Genomic DNA, 11,951 nt, shown 5'->3' with positions numbered 1-11,951 from the left:
TTTTGTATGCTATTTTTTCAACATTTTGTTGTAGGTCCACCATCTATTGAGCTCAAAGAATTTATGGAAGTTGAAGAGGGAACAGATGTTAAAATTGTGGCCAAGATAAAGGGTGTACCCTTCCCCACATTAACATGGCTAAAAGCTTCTCCAAAGAAACCAGGTGACAAATCACCAGTGGTGTATGATCAACATGTCAACAAGATCGTTGATGAAGATACTTGCACTTTATTGATCCAACAGTCTCGCAGAAATGATACAGGCTTATATACTATAACAGCTGTAAATAATTTGGGAACTGCTTCAAAGGAGATGCGGCTGAATGTTCTGGGTACGTATCAAAATCTCTTACAATTACATTAATTAATAGCATTCATTTGATACTTGATTAATTCTTCTTTATTAAAATGCATCTTTTAGGTCGTCCTGGACCTCCAGTAGGACCTATTAAATTTGAATCCATTTTGGCTGATAAAATGACAATATCATGGCTTCCTCCATTAGATGATGGTGGTTCTAAGATTACGAATTATGTTATAGAGAAAAAAGAAGCAAATAGGAAGACATGGGTACCTGTTACTAATGAGCCTAAGGAATGCATATTCACTGTTCCCAAGTTGATGGAAGGCCATGAATATGTGTTCCGCATTATGGCACAAAACAAATACGGTATTGGAGAACCTTTGGATAGTGAGCCAGAAACAGCACGAAACCTTTTCAGTAAGTAGAAATAAGCTTTCAAGTGATGTCAGTTGTTTCCATATGATGGTATGTGTGGAGCATCTGTTAAATACCTCTACTGCTTTCTCTCATCACTAAATTTCTAGAATAGCTTGAAGAGTTTTAGCAGTAGTTCCTGGTTCTTAAAAGCATGTGTAGTGCTTAAAAATACTTTTCTCCCCTCTTGTGTTATATTAAAATACAATCTCAATATTTTTAAGGCTTAAACATACAAATAAGTGTTTACCTGATAAGATTCAGCTTACTCTATTGTATTTGAGACATTATTAAACTCATAGCCCATGAAGAATTAGTTTCCTGCCTTTAGTTTTGAAAGATAAATTAGACAGATTAGCTCTGACATAGAAGGAATGTTAGGCTGAAAAGAGAAAATGGTTCTTAAAACAGCAAGTGTTAGGCTGGGCACTAAAATGAGATAATGATCCAGAAAGGCTAGGAAAAAAAATTTGATGATTTTTATTTGAAGGAAGGGTATTTTTCACAGAATTATATGTACCTGAATAGGGGTGAGAAACTGAATGAGGGAAGAAATTTTGTGCAGATGGGTAACCACCTAGTGCAATGGTGACCATGTGAGTGCATAGCTCTTTTACACTTAGCTATTTCTATATATCTTTAACGTAATTTTTTACAAGCTATTTTTTTTTCCCTCAGCTGTCCCTGGACCTTGTGACAAGCCAACAGTTAGCAGTATAACACGTGACTCAATGACTGTAAACTGGGAAGAACCAGAGCATGATGGTGGCTCTCCTATTACTGGTTACTGGTTGGAGCGCAAAGAGACCACCGGAAAGAGATGGACCAGGGTTAACAGAGATCCTATCAAGCCTATGGCACTCGGGGTTTCATACAAAGTTACAGGCCTTATTGAAGGCTCTGAATATCAGTTCCGTGTTTCAGCTATCAATGCGGCTGGTGTTGGCCCACCAAGCATGCCATCTGATCCAGCACTTGCTAGAGATCCTATTGGTAAATATTTAAAACTTTTTTTTCAAAATTTGAAAGTATTCAAATGAGAACATATAATATATTGTTATGCTGTATGATGATATTTTTCAGCCCCACCTGGCCCTCCTATACCAAAAGTTACTGATTGGACAAGGTCTTCTGTAGACTTGGAGTGGACTCCACCAGTAAAGGATGGTGGTTCTAGAGTCACTGGCTACATTGTTGAGTTTAAAGAGGAAGGAAAGGAAGAATGGGAACGGGTAGGTTGAAAACCATTACTACAGAATCTGCACTTCTTCTCTCTGTGTCTATCAAAATGAATTGCTCCAGAAAAAAAATTTCTTTAAAAATGTTTACTATTCAAGTTATTTTGTAAAAGTTTGCACCATAATTATCTTCATATGTTTAAAATACAAGACAAAGCTTGCCCTTCCTCAATATTAAGTTAACTTTGTAATGACTAGATGTAGAATTTTATAATTTCTAATTAAAGATGTGGGAATATATGTAGGTAATATTTGATAAAAAAACGGAGAAGACCTAGTTAGAACTGTCAGAAAAGTAGTCCTCACTGGTGTCAGTGTCAAAGCATTTACAACTACTGTGTCTCTACATTTTCTTCATTTTTTTCAATAGTGCATTACTGAAAATTTAACTGGTGCACACCTTGGTTATTTTTTATATCTCCATAAACATATGGGTGCATTTTTAGTAAGACCTACATTTCCTATACTGTTTCCAGGTAAAGAGACTTTATATTGGGTTTTGAAAAGAAAAGAACAGAAATCCCTTTTCTTGTTGCTCTCACTTATATGAGTTTATGTGTCCAAAAATACATGTAATTATTCTGTGACCAGGCTACTGTAATTGCTGTAACAACCTTCTATGTTAGAGTACATTAAAAAAAAGAAAAATCTTCTGAATAGCTTGTAGATCCATGTCCTGTATTTCTCTAAAAATTTCTGAAGAGTTCTATGTGGGCTAGATCTATGTATGCTTAATACTGTTATGTGATTGTAAATCTGAAATAATATCAAATGTAAGATTTGTTTCAAACTCTGCAAAGAAATTGGTGATATCTTGATGCTTGCTGACGTTACAATGTTTTCTTCCAGGTAAAAGATAAAGAAATTAGAGGAACCAAGTTTGTTGTGACAGGATTAAAAGAAGGCTGTTTTTACAAATTTAGAGTTAGAGCAGTAAATGCTGCTGGCATTGGAGAACCTGGAGAAGTTACAGACATTATTGAAATGAAGGACAGAATTGGTATTTACAATTTTGATTTACATTTTTAGTACTTCTAACTCAAAGCAAGAAAAAAAATATTCATTGACCTTTTCGTTCTTGTCCCTCAGTGGCTCCTGATATTAATTTGGATGCAAGTGTCAGGGACAGAATTGTTGTTCATGCTGGAGGAGTAATTCGGATCATAGCATATGTCTCAGGAAAACCACCTCCAACGGTGACTTGGAGCAGGGATGAGCATGCTCTGCCAGAAGAAGCCAAAATTGAAGAAACAGCTATTAGTTCTTCTTTAGTCATCAAGAATTGCAAAAGGAGTCACCAGGGTTTATACACTCTTCTTGCTAAAAATGACGGTGGTGAGAGGAAGAAGACAATTATTGTTGATGTGCTAGGTAAGTTGCTATTTCAGTGCTTGTGAACAAGTACAGTTTCATAAGATTCAGCATGTGTGCTTCAATACTCCATTTTTTTCTTTGCTTTCAGATGTGCCAGGCCCAGTTGGAATGCCACTCCTTACGGAGAATCTAACCAATGACTCTTGTAAATTGTCATGGTTTGCTCCAGAAGATGATGGTGGTTCTCCTATTACCAACTATATAATTGAAAAACGTGAATCTGACCATAGAGCTTGGACTCCAGTGACCTGCACAGTTACAAGACAGAATGCTACTATTCAGGGACTCATTCAAGGGAAAGCCTACTTTTTCCGAATTGCAGCTGAAAATATAATTGGCATGGGTCCTTTCACAGAAACAACAAAAGAGATTCTCATTAGAGATCCAATAAGTAAGGGTATTTTTGAGTTTGGATAACTGTCATATGAGATTAATACACAAGAAGATTCTGAATGTGCAGAGAAATGAATCTACCTTGTTTTTACTTTATTCTCAGCTGTTCCTGACCGTCCAGAAGACCTGGAAGTAAAAGCAGTCACCAAGAACTCTGTTACACTAACCTGGAACCCTCCAAAATATAATGGAGGCTCAGATATCACCATGTACGTTCTAGAGAGCCGTCTCATTGGAAAAGACAAATTCCACAAAGTTACAAAGGAGAAAATGCTTGATAGGAAATTCACTGTAGAAGGCTTGAAAGAGGGTGACACCTATGAGTATCGTGTGAGTGCTTGCAATATTGTAGGGCAAGGCAAGCCATCATTTTGCACTAAACCAATCACGTGCAAGGATGAAATTGGTACGTTTCTTTTACATATTTCTTTTTAAAATAGTAATTACTTATACTGATTCCTTACTTTTTTGTATTAATATTGCTGACATTTGTGGGCGTTGCGTATTTTAATATTGTCTTTCAGCTCCTCCCACACTTGACCTTGACTTTAGAGACAAACTTATTGTCCGAGTTGGTGAAGCTTTCAGCTTGACTGGACGTTACTCAGGCAAGCCTGCACCAAAGGTTACTTGGCTAAAGGATGATATTGTTGTGAAAGAAGATGACCGAATAAAGATCAAGACAACTCCTACAACTCTTTGTTTGGGAGTACTAAAATCTGTCCGCGAAGACACAGGCAAATATTGTGTTACTGTAGAGAACAGCACAGGATCAAGAAAAGGATATTGTCAAGTTAATGTTGTTGGTAGGTTTTACTGAATAACAATATGGTCTGGGACTTTTATTTGTGATTAGAATTCATTGCATTTTATAAAATTTAAGTATTGAAATGTGTTCTTTATTACAATAATTTGATTTACTGCATTCTCAATTATACTAAAAAGCTATTTATTAATTCTGAGCACATATTTAACTCTGGATTAGTTTATCCATTAGTTTATTATTAATTTAATGTCTCTACATGCATTTAGAGAATGTCAACACTGTAGAAAATGTTAATCACCAAATACGTTATGCATAGTAAGGAATTAATTCCAGTATGTCAAACAAATAGGAATAGCCCTGAAGTCTTGATGCCTTATTGTAACTATGATGTCAGGTTTCTAATTTTATGCTATATTTACTGTATTGACACTGTTTAATCTAAGTTGTTTTGTGAAGTTCATAAAAAAGCATGAGTATGGTTTATTTTTTCTTAAACAGATCGCCCGTCACCTCCAGTAGGCCCAGTTATATTTGATGAAGTCTTTAAAGATCATATGGTAGTTTCCTGGAAACCTCCGTTAGATGATGGAGGCAGTGAAATTACAAATTACATAATTGAGAAGAAGGATGCACACAAAGACGTGTGGATGCCAGTTACATCTGCCACAGTGAAGACAACATGCAAAATTCCCAAGCTGCTTGAAGGAAGAGAATACCAAATTCGAATTTATGCTGAAAATCTTTATGGCATAAGTGATCCTCTCATCTCTGATGAGATGAAAGCCAAGGACCGTTTCCGTAAGTTTTTCATTTGCAATTATATTTGGATACTCCAATCTTTATTCTGTTTGTAATGCTCATACACTCTTTTTTTTCTCCTCACCCCAGGTGTTCCTGATGCACCTGAGCAACCAATCATTAAGGATATAACCAAAGATTCTGCAGTAGTGGTTTGGAACAAGCCATATGATGGAGGCAAGCCAATAACAAACTATATTGTAGAAAAGAAGGAAACAATGGCTACAAGATGGGTCAAAGTTACCAAAGACCCAATTTTCCCCGGTACAAAGTTCAAAGTACCTGATCTCCTTGAAGGCTGTCAATATGAATTCCGTGTTTCAGCAGAAAATGAAATTGGTGTTGGTGATCCTAGTCCACCATCAAAGCCAATTTTTGCTAGAGATCCAATCGGTAAAGTATCACATTTCATTTGTCATTGAAATTTTAATGCACTCAGTTTCAGTTAGAAAATTATTCTAATAGGTTTTTTTTCTCCCGTTTCATTTTTTTGCTTTTTTAACAGCAAAACCAAGTCCACCTGTTAATCCAGAAGCAGTAGATAAAACTAAAAATTCAGTTGATTTATCTTGGCAACCACCTCGCCATGATGGAAATAGCAAGATAATTGGCTATCTTATAGAGTATCAGAAAGTTGGAGATGAAGAGTGGAAACAGGCTAATCTTACAGCAGATTCTTGTCCTGAAACAAACTACAAAGTCACTGGTCTTACTGAGGGATTAACGTATAAATTCAGGGTCAAGGCAGTCAATGCAGCAGGCGAATCTGATCCAGCGCATGTTCCTGATCCGGTGGAAGTAAAGGACAGGCTTGGTGAGTTTAATAAAATCAGATAAGTTTACCTAAGAACAGACTTTTTTTTCCTCATTTTGTAAAAACTTATGTTTTTCATTCCAGAACCTCCTGAGTTAATACTTGATGCTAATATGGCCCGAGAACAGCATGTAAAAGCTGGAGATACCCTGAGACTTAGTGCTGTTATTAAGGGTGTTCCATTCCCAAAAGTTACTTGGAAGAAAGAAGATCATGAGGTGTCACCCAAAGCTGATATTGAGGTTACAGGAGTTGGCAGTAAACTTGAAATCCGTAACACTGTCCATGAAGATGGTGGAATGTACTCCCTGACAGTTGAAAATCCAGCTGGTTCAAAGACCGTTTCAGTAAAAGTTGTGGTCTTAGGTAATCTTTTTGTGTTCCTTCTGTACAACATTTTTTTACTCTATAATTGGAGATTAAGAAATAAAGGAATTTCTGGATAATATCTATAAACCAAGTTATAAAAAATACACAGCAGAAAGAGGACTAAAAATTATATAAAATATAATATAATTTATCTTGAAATGTACAAAGTTTTATAAGAAATGCTGATTGCCAAATAAATAATGGATCCCATTTTTATCAATGTTAGATAAGCCTGGTCCACCCAGAAATCTGAACATCAGTGATGTTAGAAGTGACTCCTGTTATATCACTTGGATGGAACCAGAAGATGATGGCGGCTCTGTCATTACCAACTATGTGGTGGAGAGGAGAGATGTAGCTTCTGCACAGTGGGTAGCCATCTCATCATCCTCCAAGAAACGCAGTCATATGGCTAAATATCTCATGGAAGGCACTCAGTATCTCTTCCGAGTTGCGGCTGAGAATCAATATGGTAGAGGTCCATATGTGGAAACGCTTAAACCTATCAAAGCTATAGATCCACTGCGTAAGTGTTTTTCAATCATATGATTTGTTTTGTTCATATGGGATTTGGTAATTTTGAGGTTGTCCTGTTGGTATGAACATGATGCACTGGTACCATAGAGTTTTCATCCTAGTAACCATTTTGGTTTTGTATTTTAAAAGATCCTCCAGGGCCACCAAAGAATCTGCATCATGTAGATGTTGACAAGACTGAAGTTTCCCTTGTTTGGAATCGACCAGATCGTGATGGTGGTGCTGAGATAACTGGGTATTTGGTGGAATATCAAGAAGATGGTGCAGATGAATGGACTAAGTTCCAGACAGTCCCTATGCTAGACTGTGTTGTTACAGGCCTACAGAAAGGAAAAATATACAAATTCCGTGTGAGAGCTCAGAACATTGTTGGTCTTAGCCTTCCAGATACAACTATACCAATAGAGTGCCAAGAAAAACTAGGTAATTTTTGGTTTTTCATGTTGTTTCACTGATTCTTTCTCTTTTTCTATAAGCATTTGCCCTGAGAATATAATTTCCATTTTTGTCTATTTTCAGTACCTCCATCTGTGGATCTAGATGTGAAGTTAATTGAAGGTCTCGTTGTTAAGGCTGGCACCACAGTGCGCCTTCCAGCGATTATGAGAGGTGTGCCAGTTCCCACAGCAAAATGGGTTACTGATGACACTGAAATTAAACCAGATGGCAAATACAAGATTGAGACTGACAATTACTCAACTGTGCTTACTATCAAAGACTGTGTAAGAAAAGATACGGGAGAATATCTACTCACAGTATCTAATGCAGCTGGCAGCAAAACTGTGGCTCTGCACCTTACAGTTTTGGATGTTCCAGGCCCACCAACTGGTCCCATTAATATTCTTGAAGTAACACCGGAATATATGGTTATTTCTTGGCGTCCTCCTAAAGATGATGGTGGGAGTCCTATAATTAATTATATTGTTGAGAAGCGTCAATCAAAGAAAGAAACCTGGGGAGTGGTTAGCTCTGGAACAAGTCACACAAAAATTAAGGTACCACGACTGCAGAAGGGCTGTGAATATATTTTCCGCGTTCGTGCTGAAAATAAGATAGGCATTGGTGCACCTCTGGATTCAGAACCAACAGTTGCTAAATACATGTTTGATCCACCATCCCCACCTGGTAAACCAACTGTTTATGATATTACAGAAAATGCTGCAACAGTGTCTTGGACTCTACCAAAATCTGATGGTGGAACTCCAATAACTGGTTATATACTTGAACGTCGGGAAGCATCTGGTAAATGGGTGCGTGTCAATAAGTCACCTATACTTGATATGAAATACAGAGTCACTGGTCTTTTTGAAGGCAACACATATGAATTCAGAGTTCTTGCAGAAAACATGGTGGGCTTAAGCAAACCATCTCCAAGCTCTGATCCAATAAAAGCATCACGTCCTATCACTCCTCCTGGACCACCTATAAATCCAAAGTTAAAAGACAAAACTAAAGAATCAGCTGATCTTGTGTGGACAAAGCCCCTCAAGGATGGTGGCAGCCCAATTCTGGGATACATTGTGGAATGTCAGAAAACTGGAACTACACAGTGGAATAGGATTAATAAGGATGAACTCATTAGACAGTGTGCTTTCAGAGTACCTGGATTAATAGAAGGAAATGAATATAAGTTCCGAATAAAAGCTGTCAACATTGTGGGAGAGGGAGAACCAAGAGAACTACCAGAAACTGTACTTGCAAAGGATATTCTTGCTCCTCCAGAAGTAAGCCTAGATGTGACCTGTCGAGACTTAATTACTGTCCGAGTAGGTCAAACAATACATATTACTGGTAAAGTAAAAGGTCGACCAGATCCTGAAATAACATGGTCTAAAGATGGCAAAGTATTAGTCCAAGAAAAGCGTGTTGAAATACTTCATGATCTACCTAATGTTGAACTGCAAGTGAAAGAAGCCAAAAGATCTGATCATGGCAAATATATAATAGCAGCTAAGAACAGCTGTGGACACGCTCAAGCTTTTGCTGTTGTTAATGTACTTGACAGACCTGGACCATGTCAGAACCTGAAAGTAAGCTATGTCACAAAAGACTCTTGTATGATCTCTTGGGAGAGTCCAGTGGATAATGGTGGCTCTGAAATTACAAATTACATAGTAGAATACCGTCAACCAAATCAGAGGGGATGGTCAATTGTCTCCTCTGATATTACTAAACGACTAGTAAAGGCAAATCTTATAGAGAACCGGGAATACTTCTTCAGAGTTTGTGCAGAGAACAAAATAGGTCCAGGTCCTTGCATTGAGACCAAGACTCCTATCCTTGCTATTAATCCTATTGACAAGCCTGGAGAGCCAGAAAATCTTCACATTGCAGAGAAAGGAAAGACATTTGTGTATCTGAAATGGAGAAGGCCAGATTATGATGGTGGAAGTCCAAATTTAAGTTATCATGTTGAGAGAAAACTGAAAGATTCAGATGAATGGGAAAGAGTTCACAAAGGCAGCATTAAGGAAACACACTACATGGTAGATAAATGTGTGGAAAATAAAATTTACCAATTCCGAGTTCAAACCAAGAATGAGGCCGGTGAAAGTAACTGGGTAAAAACAGCTGAAGTTGTCGTGAAGGAAGATCTCCAGAAACCAGTGCTAGATTTGAAATTAAGTGGGGTTCTAACTGTGAAAGCAGGTGACACAATTAGAATTGAGGCTGGAGTCAGAGGAAAACCACAGCCTGAAGTTGTATGGACAAAAGACAAAGATGCCACAGACCTCACCAGATCTCCAAGAGTCAGTATTGAAACAACTTCTGACACATCTAAGTTTGTTCTCACAAAATCAAGGCGTACTGATGGTGGGAAATATGTGATTACTGCAACTAATGCAGCTGGTAGCTTTGTAGCATATGCTACTGTTATTGTCTTGGATAAACCAGGTCCCGTACGAAACTTGAAAGTCACTGACATTTCAAGTGATAGATGTACTGTTACTTGGGATCCTCCAGAAGATGATGGTGGTTGTGAGATACAGAACTACATCCTGGAAAAATGTGAAAGCAAACGTATGGTTTGGTCTACATACTCTTCCTCTGTCCTTACAAACTATGCAAAAGTGACACGCCTCATTGAAGGTAATGAATATATATTCAGAGTGCGTGCAGAGAATAAAATAGGCACTGGCCCACCAACAGAAACACATCCAATTATTGCAAAAACAAAGTATGATAGACCTGGACGCCCTGACCCTCCAGAAGTTACAAGAGTTAGCAAAGAAGAGATGACTGTAGTTTGGAATCCACCAGAATATGATGGTGGCAAATCAATTACAGGATACATTTTAGAGAAGAAAGAGAAACGGTCACTAAGATGGGTTCCTGTTACTAAAACGCCAATCCCAGAGAGACGCAAGAAGGTTACTAATCTCTTCCCTGGTCATGAGTACCAGTTCCGTGTCAGTGCTGAAAATGAAGTCGGACTTGGAGAGCCAAGCTTGCCATCAAGACCTGTAATAGCCAAAGACCCAATAGGTAAAATACCATTGAATTTTTCTGTATTATTTCAGTATTACCATAACAGATTGCTAAATTGTACACTGTGTTCTAATCTGTAATTTTTACTGTCTTGCAGAACCACCTGGTCCTCCAACAAACCTGAGAGTGGTTGATAGCACAAAGACTTCCTTAACCCTTGGCTGGGGAAAACCAGTGTATGATGGTGGTGCTCCAATTATTGGATATGTTGTGGAAATGAGACCAAAAGTTGAGGGTGCTGATCCTGAAGCAGGATGGAAACGATGTAATGTTGCTGCTCAAGTTATTCATACAGAATTCACAGCTACCAGCCTGGATGAGAAACAATTGTATGAGTTCAGGGTTTCTGCCCAAAACCAGGTTGGCCTTGGCCGACCAGCAGAATTGAAAGAAGCTGTGTCTCCCAAGGAAATTCTTGGTGAGTTTTCCCATCCTCTTTTGAGGTGTTTACACACAACCTTTATTTGCTTTAGGCTTATTTCATTTCATGTGCAAAACCTTGCATTTTATTTCTTTGTCTTTCAGAACCTCCTGAGATTGAGTTGGATGCAAGCATGAGAAAGTTAGTCATAGTCAGAGCAGGATGCCCTATTAGACTTTTTGCCATTATTAGGGGTCGCCCAGCACCGAAAGTCACCTGGAGGAGAATGGGCATTGATAATGTTATCAGAAAAGGACAAGTTGATCTGGTTGACACTATGGCCTTCTGTGTCATTCCCAATTCAACACGTGATGACTCAGGCAAATATTCATTGACACTTGTTAATGCAGCTGGAGAAAAGGCTGTATTTGTGAACGTCAGAGTTCTGGGTAAGTAATGAGAGAAATACCTCAAGACAATTTTATAACTATTTTGAATGTTTCTTGCAGGAATATTTATGACCTCCAGGTATGACAGTTTTTGAGCACAACTCTATCACCTAACACTAACTCCCTCCATGTAGAAAGCTTTTAGCCCCCTTTAATTTTTACTTACTAAAGAAGAAAGTACTAACATAAATTGAAATTTCTTCGTAGATACTCCTGGACCTGTGTCAGACTTCAAGGTTTCAGATGTTACCAAGATGTCATGCCATCTTTCATGGGCACCTCCAGAGAATGATGGGGGTAGCCCAGTGACTCATTACATCCTGCAGAAACGGGAGGCTGACAGGAAGACCTGGGCAACAGTCACAGCAGAACTAAAGAAAACTAGTTTCCAAATAGCGAACCTTGTACCTGGAAATGAATATTACTTTAGAGTAACAGCAGTAAATGAATATGGGTCTGGTGTTCCAAGTGACATACCAAAACCAGTTCTAGCATCAGATCCACTAAGTGAGTATGCCTTCATGTATATTTTATGTTTGCCTTCATGGATATTTTCTGTTTGTTTTCTCTAATTTTAGTGGGATTTTGCAATTTTTGAGTTAATGCTTCTAAATTGAGCTAACTATTCAAGGATAAAAATAAGTAT

At 38.0% G+C, this 11,951-nt stretch overlaps 1 protein-coding gene across 8 annotated transcripts in view; it reads left to right on the top strand.

Moving 5' to 3' along the window:
* TTN (titin) overlaps nt 1-11,951 on the top strand; it is a 244,913-nt gene that overhangs the window by 177,353 nt on the left and 55,609 nt on the right. For all 8 annotated transcript variants that reach the window (XM_039554641.1, XM_039554643.1, XM_039554642.1 and 5 more), the window contains 19 exons: nt 35-331; nt 421-720; nt 1,396-1,710; nt 1,801-1,949; nt 2,805-2,955; nt 3,045-3,326; nt 3,418-3,720; nt 3,826-4,128; nt 4,247-4,528; nt 4,987-5,286; nt 5,377-5,679; nt 5,792-6,100; nt 6,185-6,466; nt 6,696-6,995; nt 7,136-7,429; nt 7,526-10,492; nt 10,593-10,913; nt 11,021-11,305; nt 11,513-11,812. In XM_039554641.1, coding sequence (XP_039410575.1) covers nt 35-331; nt 421-720; nt 1,396-1,710; nt 1,801-1,949; nt 2,805-2,955; nt 3,045-3,326; nt 3,418-3,720; nt 3,826-4,128; nt 4,247-4,528; nt 4,987-5,286; nt 5,377-5,679; nt 5,792-6,100; nt 6,185-6,466; nt 6,696-6,995; nt 7,136-7,429; nt 7,526-10,492; nt 10,593-10,913; nt 11,021-11,305; nt 11,513-11,812 — 8,043 coding nt within the window. The remainder of the gene's footprint in view (nt 1-34; nt 332-420; nt 721-1,395; nt 1,711-1,800; nt 1,950-2,804; nt 2,956-3,044; nt 3,327-3,417; nt 3,721-3,825; nt 4,129-4,246; nt 4,529-4,986; nt 5,287-5,376; nt 5,680-5,791; nt 6,101-6,184; nt 6,467-6,695; nt 6,996-7,135; nt 7,430-7,525; nt 10,493-10,592; nt 10,914-11,020; nt 11,306-11,512; nt 11,813-11,951) is intronic.

The sequence above is a fragment of the Corvus cornix genome, chromosome 7 (genome assembly GCF_000738735.6).
Source record: "Corvus cornix cornix isolate S_Up_H32 chromosome 7, ASM73873v5, whole genome shotgun sequence".
Classification (NCBI taxonomy): Eukaryota; Metazoa; Chordata; class Aves; order Passeriformes; family Corvidae; genus Corvus; species Corvus cornix.
The sequence above is the reverse complement of the archived record's forward strand: the minus strand, read 5'-3'. Positions and strand labels throughout refer to the sequence as shown.